The sequence below is a fragment of the Muntiacus reevesi genome, chromosome 2 (genome assembly GCF_963930625.1).
Source record: "Muntiacus reevesi chromosome 2, mMunRee1.1, whole genome shotgun sequence".
Taxonomy (NCBI): domain Eukaryota; kingdom Metazoa; phylum Chordata; class Mammalia; order Artiodactyla; family Cervidae; genus Muntiacus; species Muntiacus reevesi.
Genome location: NC_089250.1, coordinates 112518080 through 112544097, shown reverse-complemented (window position 1 = coordinate 112544097; position 26018 = coordinate 112518080). Strand labels below are relative to the sequence as shown.

The 26018-nt window shown below is 52.4% G+C and overlaps 1 protein-coding gene across 2 annotated transcripts in view; it reads left to right on the top strand.

Annotated features, from left to right (window-relative positions):
• DLG5 (discs large MAGUK scaffold protein 5) overlaps positions 1-25811 on the top strand; it is a 120048-nt gene extending 94237 nt beyond the window's left edge. For both annotated transcript variants that reach the window (XM_065922699.1, XM_065922698.1), the window contains 18 exons: positions 1049-2068; positions 3141-3264; positions 3602-3743; positions 5008-5120; positions 5753-5842; positions 6031-6181; positions 9473-9635; positions 9745-9878; positions 10556-10702; positions 12840-13023; positions 13606-13754; positions 14598-14768; positions 15672-15868; positions 20855-20998; positions 21237-21364; positions 21757-21866; positions 22529-22638; positions 24073-25811. In XM_065922699.1, coding sequence (XP_065778771.1) covers positions 1049-2068; positions 3141-3264; positions 3602-3743; positions 5008-5120; positions 5753-5842; positions 6031-6181; positions 9473-9635; positions 9745-9878; positions 10556-10702; positions 12840-13023; positions 13606-13754; positions 14598-14768; positions 15672-15868; positions 20855-20998; positions 21237-21364; positions 21757-21866; positions 22529-22638; positions 24073-24176 — 3381 coding nt within the window. In that variant the 3' untranslated portion in view covers positions 24177-25811. The remainder of the gene's footprint in view (positions 1-1048; positions 2069-3140; positions 3265-3601; positions 3744-5007; positions 5121-5752; positions 5843-6030; positions 6182-9472; positions 9636-9744; positions 9879-10555; positions 10703-12839; positions 13024-13605; positions 13755-14597; positions 14769-15671; positions 15869-20854; positions 20999-21236; positions 21365-21756; positions 21867-22528; positions 22639-24072) is intronic.
• Positions 25812-26018: the final 207 nt, after the last annotated feature.

Below are 26018 nucleotides of genomic sequence, written 5' to 3'. Positions count from 1 at the left end.
TGTTAGGGTGAAATGTCATAATATTTGTAACTTACTTGCAAATGTTCTGCAGTGTAAATAGATATAGACAATTTGGCCAAATACTATTGAATCTAAATGGATTTAAGGGCATTTATTGTACTTTCCTGTCAGCTTTTCTAAGAAGGTTGGAAATAGGCTCATCTGCTTCATTAAGAGATATTTTAAAGTGTTATTTAAAAGTTAATAGGCTTTTAGGGGAGCAGTTTTAGGTTGATAGAAAAGTTGTGTTAGCACAGAGAGTTCTATCATCTGCTTTGTTTCTCGTGTCCATTCTGTGTCAGTGGGGGCACGTTTGTTGCCCCTGATGAGCCAGAATTCATACATTAGTATTAACTGCAGTGTTCAGTTGACATGAGGATTCACTTTTGGAGTACATCCTGTGGGTTGGGACAAGTGTATAAGGACCTGTATCCACCAGCACACTACCATAGAGAATACTTTTACTGCCCTAAAGACCCTCTGGGCTTCACCTATTCATCCCCTCCTCCCCCGTAACCCTTGGCAGCCTCTGATATTTTTTTCTATCTTTGTCGTTTTGCCTTTTCCAACATGCCATATAGCTGGACTTGTCCAGAATGTAGCATTTTCAGATTGGCCTCTTTCACTTTGTAATATGCGTTTAAGGTTCCTGCGTGTCTTCTTGTGGCCTGACAGGTTGTTTCTTTTTATCGCTGAATAATATGCCATTGTCTTGGTATACTATAAGAAATATCTTTAATAATGAAGTTTTTACATTTATGTTTAATCATTTAAAAACTTAGGCAGGGCACAGTGCAAATGATTTCAGAAAACGCTGAAAGCCAGGGAACTTTGTGTCTCTCCCGTGGGTTCATAGAGGCCAGGCTGTAAACAAGCCTCGCCCGTGGGCGAGGTGTGTACCTGCACGTCTGTCTGTCTGTCCGACTTTGGGGTGTGTGTGGCCCATTCCCTCCCATGGCTCTACCTCCAGGGATGTTTTTCGGTGTCAGCTCCAGGTCCTGTCGTCTCACCCGCTCCCTTCCTCACTCCTTTGCAACCCCTCCCTTAGGTGTTCCCTCAGAGCGCCTCGTGGAGCGGCCAGAATATCTTTGAAAACATCAAGGACTCTGATAAGATGCTGAGCTTCCGAGCCCATGGCCCAGAGGTCCAGGCTCAGAATAAACGGAATTTGATGCAGCACAACAACTCCACACAGACGGACATCTTCTATGCAGACAGGCTGGAAGACAGGAAGGAGTCAGGCCCCGCCGGAGGCAGCAGCTCCTTCTTGCACAAGCCATTCCCCGGGGGACCCTACTCCGTCTCCCCCCAGGCTTGTCCCAGTGCCTCTGAGCGCAGCCTGAGCTCCTTCCGCTCGGATGCCTCGGGGGAGCGTGGCTATGGGCCGGCAGACGTGCGCAGCCGGCGGCCACTGCTGCCCTTCGAGACTGAGGTGGGCCCCTGTGGGGCGGCAGAGGCCCCCTTGGACAAGGCAGAGCCTGACAGCGCCCACAGCGGCGGGACCTGGCCCAAGGCTGTTCTCAGCTCCACGGCGGGGCCCGAGAAGCTCTCTGTTTACAGGAAGCCAAAGCAAAGAAAGTCTATCTTTGACCCAAACACTTTCAAACGCCCCCAGACACCTCCCAAAATAGACTACTTGCTCCCAGGCTCTGGACCTGCCCATTCCCCCCTGCCCTCCAAGAGGGTGGGACCTCTGACGCCCCCAAAACCTCCCAGGAGGGGTGACTCCATTAAGTTCCAGCACAAGCTGGAAACCAGTTCTGAGTCAGAGGCCACTCTGGTGGGCAGCTCCCCATCCACCAGCCCCCCGAGCGCCCTGCCCCCTGACATGGACCCTGGGGATCCCATGCACGCCTCGCCCCCTCGCAAAGCCAGGGTCCGCATCGCTTCAAGTTACTGCCCCGAAGGGGACAGGGACGCCTCCTACCTGCCAGCCAAGAAGTCCTGTGACGAGGACCTCACCTCCCAGAAGGTAGATGAGCTGGGGCAGAAGCGCCGCCGGCCCAAGTCCGCGCCCAGCTTTCGGCCTAAGCTCGCTCCGGTCGTGATCCCTGCTCAATTCCTGGAGGTAGTGCTTGACCTGGGGTGGATTAGGGCCAGCTGGAGGAGGGTGGGGCAGTGGGCTGTGAGCATACCATGAAGGGGCTTGTGCTCACCTGTACAGCGTCCCCCAGCTCAGGCTTAGCCCTGGCTCCTCTGTCTTAGCTCTCAGCACCTGCCTGGGGGTGGGGGTAGCAGGTGGATGCCAACAGGAAGCAGACTCCCTTAGGAGACTGGAATGTCCCATGAGGTGTGCATGATGGTGGTAACATGACGCCAGGAGAGAAGCACCATCTTGGGTGTGGACTGTGATTTGCTTATCTAGCAAGAAGCTTTTGAACTTTTATAATGGAACCAAGTGGTAGGGACCTACCTTGAAGAGCTTAGGGAAACAATATAGCACATGTGAATCTGTTAGCTGGCAGCAGGACAGGTGAGTTTTTGCAGGTGCTGTGATCATTTCTCAGAGAAGGCAATGGCACCCCCCCTCCAGTACTCTTGCCTGGAAAATCCCATGGATGGAGGAGACTGGTGGGCTGCAGTCCATGGGGTCGCGAAGAGGCAGACATGACTGAGCGACTTCCCTTTCACTTTTCACTTTCAAGCATTGGAGAAGGAAATGGCAACCCACTCCAGTGTTCTTGCCTGGAGAATCCCAGGGGTGCGGGAGCCTGGTGGGCTTCTGTCTAGGGGTTGCACAGAGTCGGACACGACTGAAGTGACTTAGCAGCAGCAGCAGCAGCAATGGTCATTTCTAGGAGGGAGAGATGGCTATGAGCAGGAGAACACATCTATGCTCCTCTCGGCAGACACAGAGCTTCATGTGACTGGGCAAGTCACGTGGAATTGTTATAGACATGTGCCTGAGGCATACATGTGTTCTACCTTCTACACACAAAATCTATTTCTTTGAAAGAACAGATTCTTTCTCTGTGGTTTTCTTCCAAAGTATTTTTGAAGGAAGTTCTTTTCCAGATGTGTAAGATAGCATGAATGAATAGTGAGCTGGGAGAAGCCAGGTCATAGAGGACAGAAATTGCTTGCCAGTGCCCGTGTGTTTCCCTGTTTCCAGCCACTGCCTCTTGCCTTTGGTCCTGCAGGAGCAGAAGTGCGCCCCGGCCAGTGGAGAGCTCTCCCCAGATCTCCAGGAGTGGTCCCCTTACTCTCCTGGACATTCCAGCCGGCACAGCAACCCCCCGTTCTACCCCAGCAGGGCATCTGTGGGTGAGCTGGCAGGGCAGGGCTGGGGAGGAGGGTCAACGTGGGCTCACAGGGCTGCCCAGCCTCAGGCAGAGTGGAGACGGTCATTTCAGGGAGCTGCTGCATGTCCTCAACAGAGTGGTCCAAAAGATTTTGCAGTTGCTGACCTACCTGGAGTGTTTCGTCTTTTATCAGTGACATCTTTTAGCTTTTCAGAGCGTTTTCTCCCCATGCCAGTCTGGGAAATAGGTAGCATTGAAGAGAGTTCTCCTGCTTTATGATGGAGAAGGGCCAGATGCTTGCATAGGTCCGGGGCTAGCTGGGTGTTTCGGGGCAGATGTCTCACCCTACCCGTTTCCAGGCACGGTTCCCCGGAGTATGGCCCCAAGCACTGTGAGCTCCATCCTGAGGAACCCCATCTACACTGTGCGCAGCCACAGGGTCGGCCCTTGCAGCTCTCCACCCATCCCCAGAGAGGTTGGCCCCCACGGTTTGCATCCCAGGTATGTGAGGCCGCCCATGCCTCCCTGTACCCCAGCCATCCAAGCCTGCCTGGGCATAAAGCCACTGTACATAGAGGGGCTCTGTATGGGGGAGGGACTTGGTAGAGTAGCACTGGAACCCCAGGGAAAGTAAACTTTAAGGTCACTCTCTTCATTTACCAATATGGAGCTTGAAAAGGTATTTATAGGAAGATGGTAGTGATGGCAGCTGATAACTGAGTGCCAGGCAGTATGCTCGGATGTTTATAAGCATCATCTCACTTGATCGCTATAGCAACCTTACTCTTAACAGTCTTTGGTTGATAGATGAGAATAGAGCCTTAAAAACTGAATAGATTGATGCAAGGTCACTCATTCCTTAAGTTACTTGACAGATTTTAATTGATCGTCTACTACAAGCCATGGACTGCTGCAGTTTTAGAGGGTTATAGTGGAGAATTAAGCAGATAAACTTCCTCTCCTGTGGCATTTGTGTTCAAGTGGGGGGTGGGCGGGTGTTAAAAAGAGAACAGAACCACTCAGATCAGATGGCGCTGAGTGAGCTTGAAGACCCTACAATGTTCAGATTAGGCTGTAAGAAGTTTGATTGGGCCGTGGGGGGACCCCATGCAGGGTCATGCTGCCGTAACCAGAGGGGCGAGAAGAGGCCAGTCACTCGGGACTTGGGGAGGAGGTTCTGGGAAGGAGGGCCGTGTGTGCTGTGGCCCAGGTGTCTGAGAGAGAGGTGACGGGCTCGAGGGAGCCTGAGAGAGAGATGGTGAGTCAGGAGGAAGGCACAAACCCTGTAGGGTCTGCGGCCATGATGCAGAGTTTGGGTTTTATTGAGTACAGTGAAGACTACTGGAAGGCTCCAAGCGCTGATAAGATGTAGTCTCACAGCTAGAGGAGGTCATGGATGGGCCTGACCACAGGCCAGCCCTGACATGGGCTATGTCGTCTCCCTGCCCTCAGCTCTCCAGTCTCCTGGGTGGGCTTCCCTGAGGGAGGTGCAGGACTCTGTCCTTGGTGCGGTCCAGCTTCGCCCTGCCCACCCAGGATTCAGATCTTCTGCAGTCCCTGTAGAAAGCCTTCTGTCCCACTGAGCCTGGTCCTGGCCCGGGGCTTGCAGGGCCCTCTGCGTGTGGCTGTGGGTGGTCGCTGTCCTCAGCTGCCCAGGAGTGGCTTCTGGGTTACTCTGAGCTGGCAGAGGGCCTTAGGAAAGCCAGTCACTTGGTCCCATCCTGGTCTTCCTCCTGAGCTCCTCACCTGTCTGCTTCTCACACAGTGGCCAGCACCAGGGCCGCCTCAGCCTGGACCTGAGCCCCAGGGCCTGCAGCGACTGCTCTGACGTGAGAGCCTCGCATGGGTCCAACTCACTGCCCTCCAGCGCCCGCCTCGGTAACTGCGCTACTGGAGCCTTCTCGCCGGAGTGGGCACCAGCCTTCCTTCCTCTGCATCCACACCCTCATGCCCAGACCCCCTGGCGGCCCCGCTCCTGACCCGGGGCCGAGGGTGACTCCATGCTGCACACAGAGCCCTTTCCTGCGGCCTTCCTGCAGCTTCCCACGGAGGCCGTGTGGTTGTTCTGATGACCTCTAGCCCAGGAGCCTTGCTCACTACCCTGAGGTCATTCTGGGGGATGTTGTGTTGCCGTTCACTCACAGAGAATGCCACCCGGAGTCGAGTCTGGCAGTTACCCCATAAGGACACGCTGGTGGGGCTGCTTCCAGCCTTGTGGAGACAAAGCCACAGTGACCTCTGTCACGTGGGTTACTGTCAGCTCAGGGCTGGGGCCAGACTATGATACCGTTCTGCGGCAGCCTCCCCCTGCACCGATTATTCACTCGCTGGGGACTGAGCGTCTGCTTTCCCTGACTGTCCCACCTTATAGGCGCCCCCAGGGACAAATGGCTGGGTGCTCTTACTTCTGTGTAACCCTGTGTCTTTCCTGACACCCAGGGAGGTGGGGAGGGAGTGAGGGGCACTGTTCAGTCGCAGGCCTAAACTTTTGTCTTCTTGTGGAGCCACAGGGTCTTCGAGCAATTTGCAGTTCAAGGCAGAACGCATTAAAATCCCATCGACGCCGAGATACCCACGGTCTGTCGTGGGCTCTGACAGAGGTGAGGACTTTCTCAGTGCTTCCCTGTCCCGCTGGCCCTTGGTCCTCAGGGTTGGGGGGTGTCTGGGCACCGCTCACAGCTCCCCCACCACCTCCGCCATCCGTAAATGCTGGCAGGGCAGGCCTCAGGCCCCTGCGCTCACGGCCGTGTGTCTGGGCCGTCTGGCCCGCACCCGCCCGGCCCGGCAGGCTCGCTGTCGCACTCGGAGTGCAGCACGCCCCCGCAGTCTCCCCTCAGCGTCGAAGGCCTGTCCTCCTGTAGCCAGTCCCAGACCTCAGCCGCCACGTTGCCCAGGATTGCTGTCAACCCTGCGGCCCTCGGGGAGCGCAGGAAGGACAGGTGAGCAGGCACGGGGGACGGGCGCCCCTGCAGTGGGCCAGCGCTGGTCCTGGGAGGTGCCGGGCGTTGGGGAGGGCCAACAGAGTTGACCTCCAGCGAGGCCGCTGCAGTTTGGGTCACCTTGCCTTCGCTGGTGTCCTGCTGCAGGACGTCGTGAGGAAGTCCTGTGCGCTCCTGATGCAGGAGGAGGGGCGCACCTGGCTGGCCGGGGAGGCAGGGTGAGCTCTTCTGCTGAGTGCCACAGGCGGAGGTGGGGGCCTCCAGCAAGTGATGCTGGGGTCGACCTGACTCTGACTGTGCTGGGGTGATGCCGTTCACTACCTCCCAGACCCTTGTTCAGGCACTGTGCACATAGGAAGTTGTGAAATCCTCGTGCAACCCCGTGATCAGCAGTGTCATCCTTGACCCCATTTAAGGGTGAGGAAACTGAAGTCGGGAGGTTGGAGTGGTCTGTCTGTGCTCACTTGGGTAGCGATCCACCTACCCTAATTAGACTTGTTCTTATCCTTTGCTTTTTGACCCCAGAACACAGCTGCATTGCTTGACCTCTGCCCCCCAAGGTTTTTTTTTCCCCCCAAGCTTTTTGTTGTGAGATAAAACACACATAGGAAAAAAAAGTATATGAGGCGTACATGTACAACTTAGTCAGTTTTTGGTTCATTTTGAAAAGCAGCTGTCAAGGTTCTATCTAGATGCTAGTGGGAGATAGGATTAAGCTCAAATTTACCTTTACTTAATTACTTATAAGGACTGCGGCTCCTCTGTGGCTCAGATAGTAAAGAATGTGCCTTCAGTGCAGGAGATGCAGGTTCGATCCCTGGGTCGAGAAGATCCCCTGGAGAAGGGAACGGCAGCACGTTCCAGTATTAGAGGAGCCTTGTGGCTACAGTCCATGGGGTCATAAAGAGTCGGACACAACTGAACCACACTACAAGGACTAGAGCTACTCTCCTTCACTTCAGTCCAAAAAGCCGAGGGCCCTTGTTGCTATGAGCCATAGAAAAGATACTGCTGGCTGGGCCGTCATTAAGAAAACCTCATCTGACTTGACAGTCTGAACTTGGGAGACAGCACACCTAGCAAGTGTGAACTGGAGAACAGCGTGTACCTGTAACTGCCAGCAGGCCCCCAGGGGAGTCAGGTGCAGTGTGTATGGATGTGTTCATGACAACCTCACCTGCGTCGTGCAGACAGGAGCACACACTGGCCCTGAAGGGGTATGGGGTGGGTGTGTGGTTTTACTGAACCCCAGCTCAGGTCTTCCCCCCGATAAGGTGGGTTCCTTAGAATCAGAAGGGGCCTTGTCACATGCAGTCGGACATCCCCTTAGCTTCTTCTACAGGGCACAGAGAACCGATGTGTGTGAGCGTGTATGTGTCAATGATGCCTGCCTTCTTGGTGCTTAAGTGACATCAGGTTTAACATGTGTGTGACCTGGCTGACGGACGGATTACTCATTAAAAATAGTCCCTCTTTTCCTCAGTCTAAAATACACTGTCACTATTGAAAACTGGGTAAACTGGAAAAGTAGAAAGAAGTAACAGCAATTTAAATCTCTGATGATCAGCGGTCCCCAACTTCTTTTTTTTTTTTTCTTTTATTCTTTTATTTATTTATTTATTTAAAAATTTTATTTTATTAGTTGGAGGCTAATTACTTCACAGCATTTCAGTGGGTTTTGTCATACATTGACATGAATCAGCCATAGAGTTACACGTATTCCCCATCCCGATCCCCCCTCCCACCTCCCTCTCCACCCGACTCCTCTGGGTCCCCAACTTCTTCAGCACCAGGGATATATTTCATGGAAGACGATCTTTCCATGGACCAGGGTTGGGGGAGATGGTTTTAGGAGGATTTAGAAAGAAAAAAGGTTGCATAATTCAGGGGCCCCCAACATCTGGGCCTCAGACCCTTACCTTCTGTCAGATCAGTGGTGGCATTAGATAAGAAGTAACGTGCACAATAAATGTAATGCATTTGAATCATTCCAAAACCATCTTCTCCATCCCTTGTGGATAAATTGTCTTCCATGAAATTAATCCCTGGTGCCGAAAAGGTTGGGGACCACTGATCATCAACCAGAGATTCAGTTGCTGTTATTTAACCTTTGGGGGGGTGTGTGTGTGTGTGTGTGCGTGTATGCACGCACACACAAGTATTACATTTACAGTTTAAATTCATTTTATCTTATTGTATATATGTAAACATTTCCTCCTTAATGTTATGTTTAAAGCTACTTGTAATATTAAGTATATTTTATGAATCTCTTTTACAAACAAGCCTTATTGTTTTGACAAAACTCTGCATATTATAAAAGTTTCAACCATTCAGGAGATTAAAAAGGAAGGATTACCTCAAAAAGGGCTCCCCGCTGCCCACCCACCCTTCCACACCTGGATTCACAATGTGCTCTGGAGGAGGGGGGCCTGAGGGGCTGGTGCTCTGCTTGGAGCTCAGGCTGCGTGCAGGGCGGTCCTGGCGGCTCAGTGTCATGAAGCTGTCTGTCTGTCTGTTACATTCCAGGCGTCTGTGGTTGTCTTCCTCCTCCAATCACCCCTCTCTTCTTTCTAACCCTTTGCACCTTCCAGATGCCTCCACCACCACAGATCCCTCCTGAGATTGCCTGCGGCTGCCAGGCCCAGGTCCTCCTCGCTGAGGAGTCTGAGGTTGGCCCAACAGGAGGGCTCCATCCCAGCCCCCATGCCCCTCATTCCCACAGGGTGGTGGGCGGCGGCCTGGGGCCAGCGAATGCATGGCATCACCTTGCTCCCAGCCTCCCCGATCCCTTTTAAATGCCTCGGGTTTGCAGCGGCTTAATCTCATGATCAATTTGCATCACCCTGTGTACTGGTAAATATAAAAACTGATATTTCATATTGTCCCTTTGGGGGTAAACGTCATGCCAGAAAGCACTTCTTTTCCTCCGAGGGTGTCTGAGACCCCACTGGAGGTTTGTGAGTTGCACATCGTGAGGCCATTCCTCTCCTGTCATGGAAACCTACGTGCCTTTTCCCTGCGTATGTCAGTGTTTAAGTTCACTCGGACCACTCTGTGACTTCGGGACTGGATGCCTCTGTGTCCATCTTGGGGGTCGTGTTTGTATTGCATGAGGTTGTGCATCACCGTTGTGTGAAGGTAGACTTCATCATGTGCCCATCCAGCTGTGTCGTCATAGGAGCGTCCACGTTCCCTGGCTCTCTCTGCGTAGCGAATGCATGCCTGACCTCAGACCCCCCCCAGACCTTCCCTTTGAGTCTGAGTCCCCGAAACCATTGGCTGTCTTCCAAGGCCCTACGTGGAGGAGCCACGCCATGTGAAGCTGCAGAAGGGCTCGGAGCCGCTGGGCATCTCCATCGTGAGTGGGGAGAAGGGCGGCGTCTACGTCTCCAAGGTGACCGGGGGGAGCATCGCTCACCAGGCTGGCCTTGAGTATGGGGACCAATTACTTGAGGTGAGCGGAAGGCCGCCCTTCTCTCCCTCCCCTCGTCCCTTTGTGAGTCCCCAGGACCTCCTCCGTGCCCTCCTGTCTCCTTGCTGAGCCCGTTCTTGGTGTTTCCTAGTTCAATGGCATCAACTTGCGGAGCGCCACAGAGCAGCAGGCGCGGCTCATCATCGGGCAGCAGTGCGACACCATCACGATCCTGGCCCAGTACAACCCGCACATGCACCAGCTGAGTAGCCACTCCCGGTCCAGGTGAGGTCCTGGGCCTCCGAGGGGGCATCTGGGCTGCAGGAGGAGAAGTGGAGGCTGCAGGTGCATGGCTTGCTCCAAGGAAACCACAGCTGCAAGCTCTGGGGATTCTGCTGCCATGAGAGGAGAGTTGAGCAGCCTTGGGCTTTGGAGAAGAGACATATCAGGGGAGGGTTTCTCCTCCTGAAATAGGGTGTGGAAATAGGTGGCCAGGCACCCTGTGAAGCAGGACGCCTCGGCACATGTGTGTGGTAGCCAGGCACTGAGGCCTGACGTGGATTCTCACATAGAGCGGTCCGACCCCTGCCCACGGGCAGACGCCGGACACCTGCCTGTGTGCTGCAGGTTGCAGGACAGGTAAGGAGAGTGAGAAGTGCCCCCGTGGTGCAGCGCCTGTGAAGGGAGGGGCTGAGAGGCTCAGACACAGGAAAGGGGAGCAGTGTCTCCATGTGTCCTCAGGCTCACCATTTGCAGAGGATCCTCAAGCTGAGGACAGAAAGATCGTGCAGGTGGACAACTGAGTCCATGCTCCCAAGGCACTTGCTCGTCTCAGGGCTCAGATCACAGAGCTGTGTGACCTGGTCTTTGTTCACATCCCAGAGCCCACCCAACACCACCATAGAGGGATGGCTCTGGGCAACTGCCTGCCACTCCTTATTCTTCCTGTCCTCTGTCCCCAGCTCCCACCTGGACCCTGTCGGTATTCACTCCACTCTCCAGGGCAGTGGTGCCACCACCCCGGAGCACCCCTCTGTCATTGACCCGCTGATGGAGCAGGACGAGGGCCCTGGCACACCCCCAGCCAAGCAGAGCACCCCCAGCTCCAGGTCAGTAACTGCTTGCCAAGAGCCTTCCATCAGTGCACCTCGGTTGAGCAGGGCGGCCAGGAGGGTCATTTTTGCAGCCCGTGTACATCCTCTGAGGGACGTGGGTCCCAGTGCTGCCCTGCACTGCAGATGGCACACCAGCTTGTCAGGATTTGGGGTGGGGAGCACGCCAGTCCTTTTTTCCTGTCTCTCCTGCCCTCTCTTTTTTCTCTAGTTTTTCCACTGACTCCTTCTTAGCTCTACTTTTTTTCTTTTTTCCTCCTTTTCTCACTTCACTTGTTCTCAGATACTGAATCCCAAAGTCCTCACCCATCCAGGCTGGGGCTCTAGCCATCCACAGCAGTGCTGCCCCCAGGGAGCTCCTGGTTTGAGGGTAGATCAGTGAATAGGCATGTGCAGCACAGATGAAGTGCTGGGAGGGGGAGTGGGGGCTATGATGGAGCATGGCTGGGAGCTGAGTCACAGCGTTCAGGACAAGCAGGGGTTGGCCATGCAAAGGGTGGGCATGGAGAGAAGTCAGGAGGAGGGACCAGCATTAGTGTGGGCAGGAGGAAGCCCTGTTGTCTCAGGAACTGGAGCGGAGGTGGGGAGAGGGCTATGCAGGCTGGGTTGTGAGGCTGTCACTGCACTCCTGGACAGAGCCCTTTCTCTGGCATGGCGTTAATGGACTCTTCATGGAAGATAGGCTGGAAGCTGGGGTATCTTCACGACTTTCCTGCTTGTGACCCTTCACTGTGCCCATGATGGGTACACTTCAGTTTAGTTCAGTAGCTCAGTCATGTCTGACTCTGCAACCCCATGGACTGCAGCATGTCAGGCCTCCCTGTCCATCACCAACTCCTGGAGCTTGCTCAAACTCATGTCCATCAAGTCAGTGATGCCATCCAACCATCTCATCCTCTGTCATCCCCTTCTCCTGCCTTCAATCTTCCCAGCATCTGGGGCTTTTATTAATGAGTCAGTTCTTCACATCAGGTGGCCCAAGTGTGGGAGTTTCAGCTTCAGCATCAGTCTTCCAATGAATGTTCAGGACTGATTTCCTTTAGGATTGAGTGGTTTGATCTCCTTGCAGTCCAGGGGACTCTCGAGAGTCTTCTCCAACACCGTAGTTCAAAAGCATCAATTCTTTGGCGCTCAGCTTTCTTTATGGTCCAACTCTCACATTCATACATGACTACTGGAAAAACCATAGCTTTGACTAGATGGTGCTTTGTTGACAAAGTGATGTCTCTGCTTTTTAATATGCTGTCTAAGTTTGTTATAGCTTTTCTTCCAAGGAGCAAGTGTCTCTTAATTTCATGGCTGCCATCACCATCTGCAGTGATTTTGGAGCCCAGGAAAATAGTCTGTCACCATTTCCATTGTTTCCTCATCTATTTGCCATGAAGTGATGGGACCAGATGCCACGATCTTAGTTTTCTGAATGTTGAATTTTAAGCCAGCTTTTCACTCTTCTCTTTCACTTTCATCAAGAGGCTCTTTAGTTCCTCTTCACTTTCTGCCATAAGGGTGGTGTCATCTGCATATCTGAGGTTTTTGATACTTCTCCCGCAATCTTGGTTATACTTGCCTACAGCAAAAGTGTTGTCACTCTCTGGCTCCTCCCCTGAGGTCCCACTCATCAGGCTCCATTGCTGCCCCATTGCCTTTGCTCAGTTTATTTGCCAGCCTTTCAGTGTCCCTGTGTTGTGAGTTCTTCGGTGGCTTTTGGTTTAGTACCCTCTGGGCCATAGACACTGCTCAGTAAACATTTGCTGGATGAGTTGTGGCCTGGAGGTTACCCTGGCTCTGACTTTCTCAGGAGAATAAAGTTAGGAAAACAAGTGCAATCCAGGTGGGTGAGATGGAACACATGGCATATGATGGACAGCTGGGCTGGAAACAGTGGCGTTGATGTCCGCTCTGTTCCTGAGTGGCTGCGTGTTCACTTCTGCCACATCTCAGTGCCCTGCTTATAAAACAGGTCACTAGAAGTAGAGTCTGTGTCAGCCCCGCTCCCGGCTCCTCTGGTCCTGGGGTCTCATGAGACCTGAGAGGAGAGCAGAAAATGGTTAGGGTGTCACCATTGTTTCATCTTTTTTCGCGCCTGCCTCCCTTCCTGTGCACAATTGAAGAGCTTCGTTTTCCTCCCTGAAAGGATGGTGGCAGATGCCGCCAAGAAGACCCCAGAGCCACGAGTCGTCTTCATCAAGAAGTCCCAGCTGGAGCTTGGCGTGCACTTATGTGGAGGCAACCTGCACGGGGTGTTTGTGGCCGAGGTGGAGGATGACAGTCCCGCCAAGGGCCCCGACGGCCTTGTGCCCGGGGACCTCATCCTTGAGGTAAGTTCTGAGCTGCCGAGCAGCAGCCAGGCTGCCCTCTGCCCGCGTGTCGGGCTTCCTGCCGTCTCAGGTGACATGGGAGGCGGGGGAGCACAACCTCTGCTGGCATCCCCCTTGGGTGTTGAATGCTACCCAGACCCACTCTGGGTAAATATCAGGGAAGCAGGCATATTAGGACCCAGCTTGGGCACTCACATCGGGAGGACAGATGCTCTGCTCCTGGCAGCAGTAGGACTCAGGACTCTAGTCTGATGGTGAGTGCCATCTCCCTCTCACCGGGTCTTCTGTTGGATGGGGGGAGGTAGGCTGTAGGTACTGAAAGCTATAAGGAGCGTTAGCAAGGGGAAGTGCCGTATTTCCAGTAGGCCTTACTGGCTTGGGGGCTAGAACAGGGTCTCTGCTGGGAGCAGCTTGAGGGCAGAGCAGGCACTCGGCAGAGGCCTCAGCCTCTGTGGATGTGGGGCAGATGGATGCCCAATGATGGGGATGCTGAATCTCCTCCTTATCCCACTACTGGCCCCTCAGGGGTGCCCAACGCTCCCTGCTTCTGCCCTCTGACCCCTGTCTCCTGTCTCTGGGTAGTACGGCAGTCTGGATGTGCGCAGCAAAACGGTGGAGGAGGTCTACGTGGAGATGTTGAAGCCCAAGGACAGTGTGCGCCTGAAGGTGCAGTACCGCCCCGAGGAGTTCTCCAAGGTCAAGGGCCTGCCTGGTGACAGTTTCTACATCAGGTATCAGTGGCCAGGGCTGCCAGGGACTTGGGGCTTGGGGAGAGGCTTTCGGTGGAGACTGTTCCCTGTGAATGTCCCTGTGTTTGTTTCCCTTGAGGGATGGGACTATGAGCATTATTACTTGGGCCCCAAATTGTAAGCTTATGATGAGATGCTTGTGACTTAGAAAAACCCTTGAAAGCTCCTAGGGCTAGACAGGCTCTCTCTTTAGGGTTTTGGGCCTGGGGAAGTTTGACACCCCTGAGCCTCGTTTTCCTGTGGCCTGTGCCCCTCTCCGGGTCTCTCCTGACTCAGGTCTGCAGATTCCTCTGCAGTGTGTGTGGACGTCACAGCATCCAGAGTGCCCTGAAGTAATACATGAAAAGGGTGGAGTAGGGGGCGGGGATAGGCACCAGGCGTTTTCTGGGAGGCATGCAGCTTTCTTCATGAGATCTGAGGCCACACAGGAATGGAAAGTACTGATTAACTGTGTACCAGGAGGTACGGGGTCCCTGTGTCTAGGCACAGCCTCCTCAGTCAAGGATGGCACGTTTCCCTTCTGAGAAGTTTCCGCTGTGTAGGAAGCATCGACTTTGATGTGGGAGGGGTGCAAATGGGAAAGACTCGTTTGGGAGTGGAGATATGGCCTTGGTCCTTGGCAAAAAGGCTTTTATCTGATGGGCATGAGGGAGCCCTGATCTCCAGGGAGCCCGGGCTCCCTCTTTTGGGAACTGCTGCTAGAATGGGGAGAGATGGGTCCTGATCGTGGTCTGGGGAGAGCTTCAGAGCAGGAGGGTGGCCCTGGGAGCTTGGCTCTAAAGGGCGGCCTGTGGCCTGACTCCTCCCCTCCATCTCCTGGTCCAGGGCCCTGTATGAGCGACTGGCAGAGGTGGAGCACGAGCTGAGCTTTAAGAAAGATGACATCCTATACGTGGATGACACCTTGCCCCAGGGCTCATTTGGGTCCTGGATGGCCTGGCAGCTGGACGAGAATGCCCAGAAGATCCAGCGCGGGCAGATCCCCAGCAAATACGTGTGAGTGTTCTAGAGTCTGGGCCTGGGGCTGAGGCGGGCGGCACGCGTGGGGACGTCCCATGTGATGATGGCCTGCGCCGCTGGGGGCTTACTCTGACGTTGTCTCAGGTTCTGGTCTGTAAGTTTTGCCAAAGTAGCTTGTCCAAAAAGCTGTTCCAAGTTTAGGTCAGTGATGTATACAAGTCAGAAGTGTATACAGTACAGAAGTGTAGAACTTAGGAGACATGCTTCTTTTATGTTTGTTGAGATATAATTCATGTGCCATGCGATTTACCCAAAGTATGCAATTCCTTGGCTTTTAGTGTTTTCACAGATACGTGCAACCGTCACCCTAGTCCATTTGAGAATATTTTCATCATCTCAGAGAGAGGCCCTGTGCCCTTCAGCTCCCCGCCTTGTTCTCCTGTCTCCCTGCCCCCTGTTGCCAACCCTGAGCCACCACTGGTCTCCTTTCTGTCTCTCTAAGGTTCCCTGTCTGGACTTTCTGTGAATGGAGTCATACATACAGCACGTGGCCTTTTGTGACCAACTCCCTATACTTGGCATGATTTTTTTCAAGGTTCTTCCATGTTATCGTGCATTTCTATGCGTTCCTTCTTCTTGTGGCTGGAATGATAACTTTTAGTGTCACAAGTGAAGGCTGTCTTAGCAGTTCCCTCTGACCCTCATCTGAACACAGGAGCTGGGCTGCTCTGAGAACTTGCCCAGCTCTGGTGTGTGTCTCACCCCCACAGCACTGGCACAAGGGGTCCTCGGTGGCTTGGGTGCCAGGTGGCCAGGAAACCCGCGGAGGGTGGGGGAGGAACCTGGAGCCCCAGCTTTGGCTGTCCTTGCCGCAGGTGGGCAGGGCGACAGGCGATGGTCCCTCCGCCCTTCCCAGCTCTGCTGTACTCTTGTCTTCAGAATGGACCAAGAATTCTCCCGGAGGCTCAGCATGTCTGAAGTCAAAGATGACAACAGCGCTGCAAAGACGCTCTCGGCGGCAGCACGCAGATCCTTCTTTCGAAGGAAACATAAGCACAAACGCAGCGGGTCCAAAGATGGGAAAGACCTCCTTGCCTTGGACACCTTTTCCAATGACTCCATTCCACTCTTTGAAGGCAAGTGACTGAGCTGGCTTCTCCAGCAGGCTGTCAGGCTGAGGTTTGCTGTTGACCACAGAAGCCTCACGGCAATGACTTGGACAAGACAGAGGTTTGCTTTTTTCAGACGTAACTGATCAAGGAATGTGTGTCTGGGTTGGGATGGTGGCACTGCGGTCTTCAGAGTCTACCACTTGTAGGATGTGTCCTCTGTCCTTAAGGTCTCCCCATCTCCTGCCATCACATCCATGTTCAGGCAGCAAGGAGAAGAAAAGGACATGGCAGCAGTATGCCTCTTTAAACAGCTTACCTGGAAGCCCCACCCTTCCTTTTCCACTTACACCTCATTGACTGCTTGCAACTGCAAGAGAGGCTGAAATGGCAAGGTTTTCACTGGTGTCCTGCTGGCTTCAGTAAAGCAGCTTCTCTTAGAAAGGAAGAGAAGAAGAAAGGGTGTTGGGTGGGCAAAAGGCGGTATTTTCCCAGTGCATTGCCTCTAGTTTGTTTTGGGGTTTTTCCAGGCTGCTTGGTGTGACCAGGGGCCACTGTGCAGATCTTTCTGGCTTTACTCCTGAGTCTATCCTTACAAGATCCTTCTGGGGCCAGGCACCCGCCCAGTCCTGGGGTCGCATGTCAGGGAGTGCCAGACATCCTTTGGCAGATCGCCCTGTGGAAGGATATGTCTGTCCTGTAAAGCAGGAGGCTCCTGTGAATGCTGCTTCCTGGACCCCCGGGTGTGACCCCTGTCCTGGAAGGTGTGTGCTCCCTGATAGGCAGGCTCTGGGGGGGGCAGTGGGCCTCAGAAGGCAGGACAGCTGGCTTCCTCCTCCTCCCCTGCTTCCGCATGTGTTATTTCAGTTAGGTCTTCGGCACAGTGAGTTGAGTGAGTCCCACCCTTGTTCATGGCCCACGGTCACGATAGTCAGGTCAGGGGTTGGCAAACCAGAGCCTATGGGCCAGATCTGGTTCACTGCCTGCTCTTATATGACCTTCGAGCTGAAAATAGGGCTTTACATTTTTAAATTTAAAATGTAAAAAAAAAAAAAAAAAAAAAAGACTATTTGTCTTTTCACAATAATAGTTCCTTGATTCTCCCTTCTCTTTTCTTCTGTTGACACCATCTCTGGTCTGTGGTATATATCCAGTGGATGTCTTTGGAAAATAGCCATTTGTCTAGTCATGGGGGTGCTCCCAGGTGGCACTGGTGGTAAAGAACCCGCCTGCCAACGCAGGGGAGATAAGAGACGCAGTTTAATTCCTGGGTCGGGAAGATCCCCAGGAGCAGGCTATGGCAACCCACTCCAGTATTCTTGCCTGGAGAAACCCATGGACCAAGTACCCTGGCAGGCTACAGTTCACGGGGTCACAAAAAAGTCAGACGTGACTGAAGCGACTTAGCGTGCGCACACATATTTTGAAGTTGTCTTTAAATAGTTATATCTTACTGTTAAATTGACCCTTTTATCATTATAAAATGTTTTATCTCTAGTAATGTTTCTGTCCTTAAAGTCTATTTTGTTTAAGTATAATTATCACACCAGTTTTCTACTGGTTAAGGGTTTGCGTAGTTCATCTTTTTCCATCGTTTCATACTTTTTTACAGCTTCATATTTACGTGGTTCTGTAAACAGCATGTAGGGTTTTTTTTAACTCACTGTGACACTTCATCTTTTTTCATTTTATTGAGACATGTGTATAGAAAAGTGCAAATTCATCTATAGAAAAGTGTACAGCCTGAGATGTTTTCACGTTTGAACACATCACTGACAGTTTTTATCCTTTAATCAGAGTATTTAATTACTGATTAAATCATCACTGATACATTTATCATCTTACTATTTGCTTTCTCTTATCCTGCCTATTTTATGTTCCCTTTCTTTTCTGACTTTTTTTGGGATTAATCAAGCATTTTTATCTTCTTGCCTCCTCCTCAGTCTCTTAGTTTTTATTCGTTTTGTTTTATTCTTTTGGGGCTGGTGATTACAGCAGCCCTCACAATGTGTACCTGACTTACTACTAACATGAATCATGACTTTGACCACTTCCCCAATAATTCTAAAACATCAGAACACCGTGACTTCCTTACCTCTTCCCTACTTTTTGCTTGATTATCATTTTCATTGTATATGTATTTTTAAATCCAGCAGTGTTATTGATTTACACATCAGTCACTTATATTTATCCTTTCCATTATTCTTCATTCCTTCCTGTCATCCTCTTTCCCTCTGGTTTTTTCTTTCTGCTGTATACTCCCTTCCGCATTTCTTACTTTCCAACTTGAGATATAACTGACATATATTATCATGTAAATTTAAGGTGTACAAAATGATAATTTGGTATGTATATGAGTTGCAAAAGATTAACCACAATAAGGTTAGCTATAGTTAACACACCCTTTGTGTGTGTGTGTGTGTGTGTGTGTGTGCACGCGCTCATTTGCTCACTCATGTCTGACTCTTTGCGGCCCCATGGACTGTGCCCTTACCTCACGTAATTACCATTTTCTTGTTTTGATCTTCAGCATTTCTTATGATGCAGGTTTGTTGGTGACAGTTGCAGTTTCTGTTTGCCAATTTTCCCATAATTTTGCAGATTTTGCCTGGATATAGAATTGTAGTTGGGTCAATATTTTATTTATGCATTTTAAAAAAGATATTATTCATTGTCCTCTAGCTTGCACTGCGTATCATTTCCTGGGGCTTTTGCAACATACGTTACAAGCTTTGTGGTCAGCACAGTATACATTTATTCTCTCACAGTTCTGAAAGCCAGAAGTCCAAAATCACTACTGTGGGGCCAAAATCAAGGTGTTGGCTGGTCCATACTTCCTTGGAGGCCCTAGGGGGGGAGTCTGTTAGGTCCATTGGTTTATAATGTTGTTCAAGTGCTGTTTCCTTACTGATTTTCTGTCTGATTGTGCTGGTTTCCCAGGTGGTGCTAGTGGTAAAGAATCCTCCTGCCAGTGCAGGAGACATTAGAGACGAGGGTTCAGTTTCTGGGTCAGGAAGATCCCCTGGAGGAGGGCATGGCAAGCTACTCCAGTATTCTGACCTAGAGAATCCCATGGACAGAGGAGCCTGGCGAGCTGCATCCACAGGGTGACAGGAGAGTCGGACATGACTGAAGTGACAGCACAGCTCTGGTGGCACCATCCATCCCTGAAACCGGGATGTCGCAGTAAAGTGAAGGCTGATGAGACTGAAGGGAGAGACAGACGATAGAGAATCAGCACAGGACTGCGATGTCATTTTAAACTGATGATAGCTTAATTTCAGTCTTATATAAAAGCTACATCTCTCTGTTCCCCCCACCCCTTGTGTTATGGATGACACCAATTACCTCCTTTTATATTATGTGACTATTTGGTATATAATTACTCTTATGCTTTTGATTTTAATATCTGTACCAGTTTTAAAAGGAGTCTACATACCTCCATTAGGTTGCTTCCAGATTGTATGTTTGTATATTTACCCTGCCCAGGGAGTTTATTTTCTGTGGGCCTCTGACTCTGGTTGGATATCATGTTGTGAGAGGCTCTGTAGCCTCTATGATTCTGTTATTATGAGGACTTCTGACAAAGCAGACTGTTCTGAGAGGATCAGGAAACTGCTAAATTGGTGCCCCTCAGTGTGGAATGTTAATAGTCATGAGGGGAGAAGATGATTCTGTTGAGTTGAAGACATGGTCTTAATGTCCATACACAGAGAGATGGATAGGTGCAGTGCATCCATGTTTTAGGATGGTCCAAAGGATAAAAGGGGATCAGTGTGAATCAACAGGGATGCTTTCAACAGAAACATAAGACTGAGTGAAAGAGGGAGTTGCAGAATATTTATTGTAGGTCATTTCTGTTGGACATACACATTTTCTAGGTTTTCTGAGCACGTAGAAGTCAACATAGAAGACTGACCTCTGGAAGGATATAGTATGGTCATGTCTGACTCTGTGACCCTATGGACTGTAGCCCGCTAGGTTCCTCTGTCCATGGGATATGCTTTAAATCCTCATAACCAACTATGATGCTAGTTGAGAGGAAGCTGCCTGGGACCAAGACTGGAGAAGATGGGCCGGAGACGATGCCTGGCTTACCTGTCGTGTTCAAAATTTTAAAAGACGGGGTGTTTTTATCTCTTCTTGGAAGAAGTTCTTTGCCCTGGGTCTGTGTTTTCTATTCTTTTAAAAGTGTTAACAAGTTTTAAAAAGTGTCTCTGAGATGCCAGCACAGTGATTGGTATCCGGGAGGTGTCAGGAAGATATTTGCATGCTGTTTTAGGCTATCTCTTTCTTCAAGGATTTTTTATTCATTTTGTGGAAGGGGAGGCTTAACTACATGTATCAGCTAGGATATTGGTTTGAGTGCTGTAACTGAGACCAAATAACAATGGCTGAAGCATGATAAGAAGCTTCTTTCTCTGCCATGTAAAAGTCTGGATTGGTGGGCAGTCCCTTGGAGGCAGCTCTGTTCTGGGGACCATCAGGGAGCCAGGTCCCTTTTGTCTCGTGGCTCTGTCATTTCCTGGGGGTTGTCGTCATCTGCAGGATCAGGGCTGGGTCACTGCCCCTCGTCCTGTCCGTTTCAGCTCATGGGGCGGGGGATACTTTGCTCACTGCATAGGGCGGGTCTGGGTCACACGACCCACCCCCTCAGGGGAGGTGGCACCTGTAGAGAACAGAATGTCTAATAGCAGTCAGGGGACCACGCATTGAACACACATCGGAAAGTTTGAACAGAACAAAGTGCTGCAGCGCCTTGGTGTCCATGGAGTGGGAACACTGTGCAGTGGCCCTCCCCTGGTGCGCCTGGGGTGTGGGACTCTCAGTGCTAAACCTGGGCGAGTCCCAGGCAGACCAGGGTGAGCTGGGTACCCGGCTTTGGGTCTGTGGAGTGCAGGAGGTAGGTCTGCCTGGGGTAAGCCAGGTCAGGGGAGCAGAGGGTCCCCAGCCCCTCCCGGCCCCCCTCTGCTCCGGGTGGGTGCCCATCCCCTGCTGCCCTCTCCCCCTCAGATTCAGTGAGCCTGGCCTATCAGCGGGTCCAGAAGGTGGACTGCACCTCCCTGCGGCCCGTCCTGATCCTGGGGCCCTTCCTGGATGTGGTGAAGGAGATGCTGGTCCACGAGGCGCCCGGCAAGTTCTGCAGATGCCCCCTTGGTAAGGGAAGCCCTCGGGCCTGCTGGGTTGCGTCTGTCCCTGTGTTTGTGTCCACCTGCTTCCCAGGGATGGATCTCACAGGGTTTGCAGAGCCCTTCTGACTTGGGTCGCGTCAGCGTTTAGCCTCTGCTTCTTTCTCTGGGAGTGAGGATGGCAGGGCTGGGTTTCTGCGCAGTGTTTTTTTCCCTGCCCATACAGTGATGGCTCACCTGCTAATTCCTGTGTCTGTGCTTTGCAGAGGTGATGAAGGCCTCCCAGCAGGCCATCGAGCGGGGCGTCAAAGACTGCCTGTTTGTCGATTACAAGCGGAGGAGTGGCCACTTTGACGTGACCACTGTGGCTTCCATAAAGGAGATCACAGAAAAGGTACCCATCAGCTTTCTGGGTAAGGTTTCTGAGGCCAAGGTGGGGTGGCGCTTTAGAAAGTTCCTGTATCTGGGTAAAGGCAGGAAAGGGGTTTGGAGTTGGGTTGTCCAGACCCCACACGGCCCCCGTTCCCAGCCTTGACCGTCATCAAAGCTGACAGCCTTGTGGGGAGAGTTTGCCCTGGATGAGGTTTCCCCACCGTGTGTCACATGCCCTCTTCATGTCAGAGTGGTCTTGCTGCCTTGTTCATCAGTAGCACCTTATGTATTCACTTATAGGGCAAGGCTGGGCAGTGTCAGGTGAGGGGTGGGGCCCCTCCATGGCAGACAAAGGCTGGGTTCCTGAGGCCCAGCTCTGCCCCTGCCTGGTGTTCACCGTCTCCCTCCCTGCAGAACCGGCACTGTCTCCTGGACGTCGCCCCCCACGCCATTGAGCGACTGCACCACATGCACATCTACCCCATTGTCATCTTCATCCACTACAAGAGCGCCAAGCACATCAAGTAGGTGCCAGGCTCCTTAGGGGCTCGGCCCGGGCCTTGCTGGGCATGGGCTGCTGGCTCAAAGCCATGGGAGATGGCGGGGCCTTGGCTTCGAAACAGGCATCCTGTGTAGGAGTGACCCTCCCCCACGTGCCCATCTCACACCAAGCCAGTCGTGTTACCCCAGCACAGCCCTCCCTATCCCTCTCCCGACTGTTTGGGGGCTGCCACATCGCCTCGAGCCTGTGCCACTTCGTCTGCAGAGCTCCCTCCTGACCCCCACACCCCCTCTCCCTCTCCTGCCTTTCGTCTTGGTGCTCACGACACAGGAACAGGGTGGCCCAGCTCTCCCGGCATCGGACGTGATGTGGACGGGCCTTTGGTCTTACTGAGCTCAGTTTTTGTGGTTAGGCTAATGACTTGCCAAGCCCCCGCGCCCCGCCCCCCCGCCTCTGCCTTTCGGTGCTCCCCATCTTCTGGTACCTGCACTCGGGGGCCAGCTGGGGCATCTGGTGTCTTCACCGTCTCTGCCCAGAGCTCCCTGTGGGGCCAGTAGGCTGCACTGTGGTCCACCAGGGGCGCACGTGCGGTGGGGGGTGGCCCTGTTATTCTGGACAGAGAGGCTGAGAGGAGGGCATGGGGAAGGTGGGAAGGCTCAGCCAGGTTTCTGGATGTCCCGATAGGGAGCAGAGAGACCCCACCTACCTGAAGGACAAGGTGACTCAGAGGCATTCCAAAGAGCAGTTTGAGACGGCTCAGAAGATTGAGCAGGAGTACAGCAGGTACTTCACAGGTAGGTGTGCGTCGGGCCCAGAGAGGAGCGGGTGGCAGGGACGGAGACAGCCTTCCCAAGGATGCCCTTCTTAGAAGTGGTTAGAGCCCGCACTTCCGGGGTGCCTGGTGATGCCACCGCAGTGAGCACTTTCATTACAGATGATCTCATTGCAGGCACAGGGTGGCATCGGGGACTTGCCGGTCCAAAGGTAAAGTTCACTAGTTCTGGCCTCGGGTCACAATCTGGTCTTGAGTTACGGCTGCACGGGCGCCGCGTGGCCCAGCTCGGCACTCCCCAGGCAGGTGCCTCAGCGGTGGTAGCTGTGACCGTCCGTCCCAGCACCCTCCAGGGTGGGCCAGTTTTGCAGTGGAGTTTAAGACAAACTGCACCATTACTGTCTCGTCTTTGAAACAAGGCAAACTAAAAGAAACTCTAATTTAGCAGTTGCTATAGTACTTGGTGGCTTCCAGCTTCTCCCATGAAATCAATCATTTGTAGGGAGCATAACAAACAACATTGTGGTCAAGAGAGGTGGAGACTCATTTTAATTTAACTTGTAGAGAGTGTTATTATGATTGGTGCTTCTCATGCAATATTTGGTCCCAGAACCCAGCCCCGGCTCTTCTGTGTATGTGTATGTGTGTTTGTGTTTTAATTTCAAATCCATTACAGACCGATATTTCAGTTAAATACTTTAGCAATTTACTAGAGAAAGGAAAATTTAAAACTTCAAAACTTAACGACATACAGACTTTGACTTTTTATCAGATTTACCAGATGTGAAATTACTCTGTCACATTGTCATAGCAGTTTCTAAACGCTCACTGTCAGTATCTGTGGCAAGAAGCCAGGGCATGGCACTGCTCCGTGGAGCACGCACAGAGCCCTTCTCCTGTGTCTGCTGGGCCGTGGTGATGAAACCCTGCTGGGCAGCAGGCCTGAGCCGAGAGTCTTCTCTGGGCCACGGGGTCCCAGCTCTTGAGACCCAGCCTTGTTCCGTCTAGAATCCTGCTGCCGATTGGACCGTCACAACATACCCCAGACTGCTTTCCAATGTTCTGGGACTCCCCGTTGCACAACTAGGCGCACCAGCCGGGTCATCGCTGCTCTGGGGCCTGGCAAATCATGTGCGTAGTCACATCCTGTCACCCCTATTACAGGGGTCAGGGCAGCCTGGCAAAATCAGACCGGCCTTCGTGTGAGCCCCAGATTTTAACGTCATGCAAACAGTTGCTGAGAGGGATAGATAAAAAGCCGAAGTGATTTGCACTCAACTCTTTTTCTTTTCCAATTTCTTGCTGATGGAAGAGAAATAAGGCAGGAGTAGGGCAGTTGAGCCAAGTAACTGAAAATAGGCAGAGCAGCAGGAAGAGGGAAAGATCTGTTTACTTGCCTCCTCCTGGGCGTCTTCCTCCGAGCCAATGACGTGTGTGTTTGGGGGCTCTCTTGCAGGGGTCGTCCAGGGAGGAGCCCTGTCGAGCATTTGCACTCAGATCTTGGCCGTGGTCAATCAAGAGCAAAATAAAGTCCTGTGGATCCCAGCCTGCCCTCTCTAGAGCACAGCGCTGGGGACGGCTGTAGCTTGGCCTCCAGCCCCACCGCCCGGCGCAGCTCTTTGCAGTGACTACAGATAGACACCTCTGTGTGTAAACATGGAGGGGAGGGATCCGTGAACCGGGGCTCCAGAAGCACCTCCTCTGTAGACAGAAGGCCACAGATGGACGGGATCCGGACCCCGGCCAGCGGACTGTGCTTCTCCCACATGTGTGTGCTTTAGGACAGAGACTGTGGGGTGGGGGACTCGACACCAACCTTCCTTGTAGCCAGCTCAACAGAGATGCTGCAAAGAGAACCCTTCAGATCACAAGTTTACAAGCCTTTTCTAAGTATTCGGTTGCTGATGTTTACTTGAACGGCTCCACATTGCCGCTGCCCAGCCCCGCCCTCCTCCTCACTGTGGCTTTCATGTTGGTTTTCTGCCCGCTTTCAGCGAAACGGCTCTGGAACCTCTCTGGGGGCCGCTTTGCTCTGGGAGGCTCTTGTCAGGGGGACCAGAGCTCTGATGAATGCCCTGCTCCTCGGCGGCCTCTCCTGGAAGGCCCCTGTGACTGCGGCTGCTCCGACCGTCGGTGGGTGCGGGCGGAGCTAGTGCCTTCGTGGGGCTGCGTGTTCTCCTCCTGCACCTAAGAAGGTGACTTCGGCCGTCTTGTAGGCGCATCCCTCAGACGTCGTCTCCTGCCTTCTGCCACCTCTTGCTTCTCATCCACCTGTGTTCATGATTCCAGCGTTCTCTCTGATCCTCAGAGCTTCATGGGTTCCCTGTGACACAACCAATTCTGGGCAGGGTGTCAGGCTGGGGCTGAGACATGCCACTGGGTCCTCCTTAGGTTCTGTGAATAGTGACAGCCTTTACCAGTGCAGATTTTGCAGAGTAATTCCCAAATGCTTTACAATGGGGCAGGCACATCAGCTCTGTTTGATCTAAAAACAATTCATATTTCAGACTCTGAATAGAGAGCTCTTACGGAAGCTTAAGGATCAATGTGGTCACTGTTAAAATTCAAGAAAGAGAAACTGGGATCTATCTAGTCTTGGCTTCAGCTCTCACAACATGAGCAGAGCTCCACGAGGATGTCTTTGTTTTGTTTTGTTTTGTTTTTTAACGCATCTGATGCCAGATGTTCCTGGCTGAAGATTTGATGTGGTTCCTCCTTAAACTGTGCGTCCTGTTAATAATAGGTACTGTACGGGGCTCCGGGTAAGTGTCACTGGGGTAGGACCTCTATTTTAATACTGTTCCTAACATTTCATTTTACTAGCAAGAAATCGCTGATTTCATTTTATTCTTTGTAATTCTAGACGCTAGATTATAGTTTAGCCATACTGACATTTTTTTAAAAAGGGATATATTTTCTTGCACAGTTGTTCGCAAGGAGACACGTTTCAGCCTCAGTGCTGCCCTTCATTTCACAGGTACACGCGTTCTGGCTCAGACAGCTAGGACCAACCGCAGGCCGTCGCGGGGTTTTGCTGGCCCCCGCGAGGCCACTGCTCTGGGCGGCTGGGGTTGGCACAGAGATGGTACAGTGTGCACGGGTACTGTTCGGACGGACTGGGGTTTTCTGTACTAAAACCTTCCTTTGTATCAAAAGTTAAACAGACTTTAGTACAATAAATAAAGGTCAATTTCTGTAACTCGTTGTGAAGACACCTGTGTTTCGTGTGTTTTCCACCTCTCCCCCGCCTCCTCAGCTCTTCGTTCCTACGTTTGAGACAGCCGTCCCCCGCTGCGCCACTCGGCCGGAGCTGGCCGCTCTGTGAGGGTCCCTCCAGCTCTCGCGATGACCGGGCGCCCCTCTCGCCTGCAGTGTCCCTCCTTCCCTCCCATGTGTCCATCT